The sequence below is a fragment of the Grammomys surdaster genome, unplaced genomic scaffold, assembly GCF_004785775.1.
Source record: "Grammomys surdaster isolate TR1022 unplaced genomic scaffold, NIH_TR_1.0 1166, whole genome shotgun sequence".
Lineage (NCBI taxonomy): Eukaryota > Metazoa > Chordata > Mammalia > Rodentia > Muridae > Grammomys > Grammomys surdaster.
The window spans coordinates 1,236,882-1,244,717 of NW_021605585.1; the positions used below are offsets into that span (position 1 = coordinate 1,236,882).

A 7,836-nucleotide genomic window follows, 5' to 3' on the forward strand; every position below is an offset into this window, starting at 1 on the left:
CCAAAACTTTTGTTGTGAGGTAAGATGTAGATAGGCAAGAATTGGTCAGAAGCTTTCAAGCTAGCTAGTCTGGAGTTTACTGTCCATTTACTTTTCTGGCTCCAACGCTCAAGTAAGAACTCTGAGCCCCACACTGCAACTGCAGACAGAGTTTCAATTTCAAATCTTTGCTCCCATGGTAACACCACTATCCCAGAATCCATCCTGAGATTCAGGTCAGCCTCAGCAGCATACTCTACTTCACAGTCTATTTCTTTCTAAAACAATGAGCTCATAGCTTTACCTTCTAGCTACTATACTACATGCTCACTAGCTATTAAGCATTAATTCTTTGAGGTCAGATTATATATTCCCACAGGAGTGAAGCCCAAACATATAGAGACCACAGAAACTGTACCATCTTGATGCTGTCTGAGAGATAAAAGTTGATGGTTCTGGCTACTCTGAAGTTTACACCATTCATCCATACAATGGGAATAAAGAAAACTACATGAGGATCATGGTGACTATTAAGAGTTTTATAAGACATGTAACCCTTGGCAAAACACAGTACAGAGAAGGTAGTAAGATTTCAAAAGAAATTTTGAATAGAACTGAAATTGTAATTTTACCCGTGTAACAAAGTACTTCCGTGAAACATAGGGCTGGTGATAAGGATTGGGGTACAGTGTTGCTTTTGTCATACTCTGCTGTCTTGAAATCTTCCTTGGTCCTGGATCCTTGCCCGAGTTCCCCTCCTTTGTAGACAAGTGGTCATTTTCTGAGGGTTGGTCCTCTTCCTCTTGCTTCAGAGACACGGGCTGGAATCCTTCAAAGCTCCCAATTGTTGACATTTTTTTTTTTAGCCTAAAACAATGAAATTATAACCTTTTCATTAAATGATAAAGCATCCCACCCATATGCTGGCTATGGAAAAACAGGTTACAAGGAGGAGCAAAAGATCTTCCCCAAATGGAAACAGTCATACTTTGATTGGACAGAGGCACCAGTGGATAGTGCAGGATCACAGACATCTACATGTCACCCATGTGCAGGGCCTTCTCCGGGGGAGAGAAGTAGAGACTCTCAGGACTGAGAAAATGAGGCTGTGAATCACTTCATTTCCTCAACTTTAGTACCGGAACATAAACTGATCATAGGAAATGTAGCATGAAATTAGTGCCAGGTAATTCAGCTTCGTGATTTCCTGGCATTTTTGTCTAAAACTCTACCTACCTGGTATGTATTTAAGAGTGAAAAGCAATGAGAACGTATCTCCTGATCAGCTCCAGGGATTGGTGTGAGAACGTATGTGGTTTGAGTAAGGATGACCCCCATAGGCTCATATTATTGAATTCTTGGCCACCAGGGAGTGGCACAACCTGAGAAGGATTAGGAGGTGTGGACTTGTTGGGGTAGGTGTTGCTTTAATGGAGGAAGTGTCATTAGGGGTGGGCTTTGAGGTTTGAGATGTCCAAGCCATGTCAGGTGCCTCTCTCTTCCTTGTGTCTGTGGATATGATGTAGAACTCTCAGCTACTTCTCCAGGACCATATGTGTCTGTGTGCTCCCATGCTGTCTACCATGATGGGAATGGACTAGATCTCTTAAACTGTAAGTGAGCCTCCAATTAAATGCTTCCTCTTAAAAGAGTTGTCAAGGCCATGATGTCTCTTCACAGCAACAGAACAATAATAGAATATAAACCACCTGAAATTGTCATAGTTTCAAATCAAATATTCCAATTCTAACATTTTATTTTAAGAAAACGGTTCAGAAAAATGTCCATAGACACACACACACACACACACACACACATACTTATAACCTTGTATCACACTGCATACATTCTTTGATAACACCATTATGTTTAGTAGAGAAATACTGTATATAATAAATAGTAATATTAAGCATTCACAAAGCCTTGCATTTAATATAAAATGAAATGTATGTCAAATACAGTGCCCCTCTTAAAATATGAATATATATTTTATCATAAGAAGATGTCTAAAATATATCTTATGGAAAAAGAAAGTTATCACACAGTTATATTGCTCTTAAGTCTTAAAATCATTCATAGAGAAAGAAAGGAAATTTTACACGTGTCGTTTCCTATGAGTATACGTATAAAAATGGCTACTACTTGAAGCTGAAAAAAATAAAATGTTAAAAGTAGTTCTGTCTTCATAATGATGTTGTGGGTACTTCTCTCAATTCAGTTTCTGTGTCCCTGGGTACTAACAAGATAATCATTTAGCATTTAAATAAAAACAACAACTTGATTTCTATTTGTGAAGTGTCTTATCTTGTTTTGCTTTGTTTATAAGGACAAAATAGAAGGCCCATGCAGGCCTGTGAAAAGTCTGCCTGATTGATCTAGTGCTGTTTTCTAGCAAAGTATGAAAGCCACATGAGGACATTGCCTACGCCTAGGAACTTTGTCCAATCATCCAATCATCCCTACAGGAGGCCAGTTACTAATGTGTCCTGCAAGCAGGCTTCATGCCTAGGTTCACCATTAGGAGGGACGTCTTCGTCTCAGAGCTGCTTCTATGTCTTTAATCAACTAAAAGGCGGTTTTAATTCCATTTCCTCCGTTCCTGTGAAATGCCAGAAAGTGGGGTGGGGGAAGCCTAGTTTGCCAGCATATTTTCACCCTTAAAATTGAGACAAACCAGAACATTCAAGAGAGGTAAAAATAGCATGATCGCACTCTGTTGTAGAGAGCCCTTTCCTCCTAATTGAAATATTATCTGTGGGAGGAAGGAGAGAAGCTCACACAGCCAAAGCTGAGGAAGCTCAGCAACTTACAGGAGTCACAAGACTCCTAGCCAAGGTTTTATAAGCAGGAACAAGGGCTGGGGGGGAGAGGAGGGGAGCCTCCAGCCAGCCAAGCAACTTGCAAGTTCTGCACAGAGCTCCAGGGTTGTGCTTTCCTGCTAGGGTAAGCTTTGATGATGCAGGTGCCTTTGAGTCAACTATCCTTCTGTTAAGTAAAACCTCCCTATGCTACTGTAGGCAATCATCCCAATTAACTTCACTATGGTAGTAGGCTTGTTCTGAATCATTTATTTGGTCAGCTGTCGGTGCCCTGTTGGAGGTAAATAGACCTTGTTCACATTTCTCCACCTAAAGTAACGCAAGTGCATTGTCTAAATCCAAGTATTTTGGCATAAGATGATGCTATTAGAAGTTGTGTCAGGGTGGTAGGAGTAAACAGAACCATCTCTGGAAACTGTGGATGGCACGTTGAGGAGGTTGAATTCAGTAGAAAATACAGGTGGTTAAACTTGTGGATTGCCTTATACAGCTCCCATTCCATTTTATCTTAGCTGATCTTACAACCCCGGCAGTCACAGTCTTGTTTACTCCCTACACATCCTTCTGAAGATGCAGAGTAGGGAGGTACCACCTAGGGCATAATTGGGAGTAATTATTGACATGCTTTTGAGTCCAGCTTACCCACCATAGGTCTTCTTTGACTTTTCACATAATGTTTTAAAGGCAGGTACACAAAGGCTGGAATTGGCTTTTGAGAATAAAAGGTATGGAGAAGCAGGAGAAGGGGACCAGAGGAAGAAGGGAGGGGGAAAGAAGGGAGGGAGAGAAGGGGGAGAGAGGGAGGGAGAAAAGAAGGGTGTGAGGGAGAGAGGGAGGGAAGAAGGAGATAAACAAAGAGACAGAGAAAGGCAAACAAGAGACAGAGAGACAGAGAGAGACAGATAGACCAAGAGACAGGCACCCTTTGGCCTTGGTAGCAGTTCTGTACTCTATGCATGAGGATTGGCACCTCCTTTACAGTGGGTGTTGGAAGGAAACACATTTCCAAAGTTCTCATGAAGGAAGGTTTGTGTCACTGGGAAGGGAAGCCTGCTTCTGTATTTGTGCACTCTGTGAACACACTAACAACAGACATCTGCTCAAGGCTCCTGTGCCTGGAAAACAGAGGGAGGATTTAATTAGCACCACTTCCTCTCCCCCAGGCTGTCTTCTCTGGAAACACTTGGGGAACGCAGCACTCTGAGCTCTCGAACTGTCTGAGATCCAGGAACTGAGGAAACTCTCAGCTCCATTTGCATTCTTAAAGCCTTAAACCTTGGAAGCTCAGCCAGCCTTCACGGTTGGAATTGGAATTCTCAACAACCACTGGGGGTCGGGGAGGGGAGATCTCCAAGGTCAGGAAATAAGGGCAGTCATCTACCTAAACATCCCATGTGGTTCCTCAGACCTGACAACTACCAAGTCAATAAAAAGTGACCTCTCCTCTCTGCTTAGAAACACTGTATACACTGAAGAGATAAGAACACAGAATCAGCACCCCTACCTAATCCTGCCTATCTCCAAGGACCCATTGCTTCTGCAGTGCAAATTCTGCGTGGCAGTGGACCTATCGAGCACCACTTAGAACTGGAAAGGATCGTCATTCTGTGTTGTGTCCTAATAGACTTACAGTCAGTCTTTACTGTTCCAGTAGATACAGCTCAGTGTTACTGAGAGGGAAATACTCCGTGCTTAGAAAAAAACAGGATGTGGCAGCCACTGTTGCCCAACTATTTTCTTTCTGGCACTTTGTGCAATGAATATCTCACCTAAGAAAAAAAAGTTTACAATATTGCTTGTTTATTCTGGATGGTACTACTTAAACACCTAATAGTCAAAGACATCTATGTATAGACATGAAAAATAGCATCTCAAAAGATAGAGCAGCAGCATGAGAACATAGAACAGGAGCTCTTAAAAAGATTAAATGAAAAATGTGAAGCATTTTTGCAAAAAGATGATTCAGATTCATTGAAGGAGTGGAATTAGGAGAGATTTCTAAAGATTAAGTAATTTTACTGCTGTATATGTAGCTAAAAAATACATATAGGAATAAATGCCAAGCAGTTTCCAAAGAATATGCTACTTTTCTTTTAGTTAGATAATAAAAGTTCTGACTCCTCAATCGTTAGAAAAAAATCAGAGCTAATTTTCACATTTATATATGTGTGTGTACATATGTATGCATATGATATGCAGATAAGTTACTTCTAGATCTTTGTCTAAGTATAACTGTCTCTATACAAAACTTCAATTATCCCGCTGTGACTTTATCTAGTATTTCAGGATCATGTAGGGCATAAATCATAACTAGAGGATTATCACCTGCTCCAACTCATTCATTTTGTAAACACTGGTACAGAACTGCTGAGATGAAAGACTCGCACAAGGTCATGCAGCTTCTGGGATGAGAACAGGAAGCCACAGCTCTCATCTTCCACAGCCTCATCTTCCACAGCTTCACCTTCCTCAGCCTCATCTTCCACAGCCTCATCTTCCACAGCCTCATCTTCCACAGCCTCATCTTCCACAGTTTCATCTTCCATGACCCTGGTCTTCCACAGCCTCATCTCCAGGTATACAGTTCTCTGTTTTTTCCTATTCTATAATAAGTGACATTTAGTCAAAGTTCAGAACTTGCCTGTCATGTACTGAACAGGGATTCCACACCCAATGAAGAAGAACAAAGTGGGAGGAGACATAGAAGGAGTCCTTAAAAGAAGTGTTGGCAAAAGGGAAGCCCTGGCAAAAATGGAGGCCCTCTGGCAGCCATGGGATTGGAGACAGCTCCATGAAGCAGGACTCATCAGCAGTTTCTCCATAATAAGTGATAGTCACTGCTGTACCCCCTGGAACTAGAGTTATAATTGTTTATGGATACTGGGTGTGGGGAAAATTTAAGAAGGCCACCGCCATGGCGGGTCCCACATTAGAGAAGAGGTCCTATGGTTCCAGTGGCCTGAGGGCCTTGGTGGCGGCAGGCCCCAGTAACACAAGGAAGTCCTTGGTTCCAAAAAGGTTTATTGTCATGGCGGATAATAGATGGATCTAGGCGTCCCCCCCAAAACTCAGGGCAGTCCCAAGTTATATAGGGAGGGAGAAAAGGGGGAGGATTGGGGGAGGATCTGGGGGAGGCATGTTTAATTTGCTCTGCCCTCTGGCCTTCATTAGTATGTAAATCCCTAGGGCCTGAGGCCTATAGCCTGGCCTATGTGACTCTATGGAGATCTATGTGACTGCTTTTCAGGATCCTGGATGATGGGAGGGACCGAACTCCTGCCGGTTCTCACGAAGAATTCCATGGAGAATCTCGGGGTTCTAGGCACCTGCTCAACCATGACCCAGGATACCCTTACGCAGTCCCACATCTCCTCCCTTTACTTTTTTTTTTTTAAAAAAAGGGGATCACTGTGAAAATTTTGGATGAGGAAGTTGAAAGAGAGCACTGTGTAGGCCAGAGGTATTAGCATGATTACGTCACAGGGTAAGGGGAGTTGGGGGGTAGGGAAGGTAAGGGATCATTGAATCAATTGAATTTATGTGGTACAGTTTGAGGGTAGTAATATCTGACTAATCTAGGTAGACATTACGTTTTCCTCACTAACATGTAACTGTAGTTATTTGACTTTGGCAAAAGAGTTCATTTGTAGCTGGAGGTCTGAATCTGTCCATAGGACTCAGCATCTCTGGATCTTGGCATGTGTCTCTGGATCTCAGCATGTCTCTGGAATCTGCAGTCAGGCAGTGTGGCTTTAAGAAGACAGCACGGCATCCTAGGCAGGTTCCAGGAGGCTCTATAAGTCTCTGCTGGACTTGTGGGAGCACCTGTAGAATAATCACAACAGAGAAGTGGCACCCCAGCAGGGGGATGTCTGTAAAGGGGTAGCAAGCATTAGGCTACTTGGGATCAGGTACGTCATGGTGTGTCATTGAGATCCTAGAAAGCAAAGGTGTTTGAAGAAATTTCAGTTTTAGAAGTCACCTTTGAGTCTGTTTTAGCTGACTGTGGAAGAAAATCATATTAATTATGTAGGCAGCAACAGTTTGTCTGTAAAAGGAAACTAGTTGTTAATTAATAGCTGAAAGATGTTGATCAGCTTCTTGATTTAACCTGTGGAAGTAAATTTAGATGACATTCACACCTTGAAGAAATTTTAAAAGTTGAAAAAAATTGTTGAGAATATATCATGAGTGAAAAGGAGACATTTAAACAAAAAGCAAAAAATTTTGGGTTGAAAAGCACAAACACTGTTGTTCTAGGCATTCCTGTTAGGGGAAAAGGCATTAATGGCAGATTTAGAAGTAGTGGAGGAAAGGCCTGTTCTGCCATGTGGTGGTTTGGGTTACCACCTGGTGGCTGGATGTTCTAGCAGAGAGGCCAAGGAATTCCCCCTGTTGTTTTTCTTAGAGAAAAGAAAGGCTAACTTTCAAGAAAAGTTTAAAGCAAAAAACATAGAAGTTTGGTAACAGAGTCAGAAGGAGTGAAAGGCTGTGTGAGACTGAGCTACGGCAGAGAGACACCTAGAGGTTGGAAAGAAATTGTAAGTTAAACAAAGGTGAAGGGGCTCAGATGGAGTCTCAGACCCTCTGGTAACAGGAAACCCAGCTGGATGATGGCTGGCTGCAAATGACTTAGAAGGGGACTAGTGGGGAAGGGGCAAACAGAGAGCCAGCCCTATTTTTACAGGCAAACCTCTTGGCAGGCAGAGCACGGGAGATTTCTTGGGGGGAGGGATAAAGAATGGCGATTAAGGGGTCTCTGCCATTTTGTAGCGAACACGTGGAGAACAGGGAGAGAGAGATCTAGTCTTTTGAGTCAGGCAGGAGCTAGTGGGAGTTAAGATTTAGAAAACGTTGTCCCAAAACACATGGAGAGAGAAAGAGGGAGAAAGGATAGAGAGAGAGCCATCTCGTCTTAGGGACTAGGCTGGAGTTACTCACGGTTCCATGGAGAGGGTCTTGGCGGACGCCAGCGGGGGGGTACTCTTGGGGCTGGCTTTGTCCGGATCCTCTACCACCTGTAGGGAACAATGTAGGC

General features: G+C 42.8%; 1 protein-coding gene across 1 annotated transcript in view; it reads right to left on the bottom strand.

The window, feature by feature from the left end:
* Tprg1 (tumor protein p63 regulated 1) overlaps window positions 1-833 on the bottom strand; it is a 101,099-nt gene extending 100,266 nt beyond the window's left edge. Inside the window, exon 1 of the mRNA XM_028783874.1 lies at window positions 612-833. Coding sequence (XP_028639707.1) covers window positions 612-833 — 222 coding nt within the window. The remainder of the gene's footprint in view (window positions 1-611) is intronic.
* Window positions 834-7,836: the final 7,003 nt, after the last annotated feature.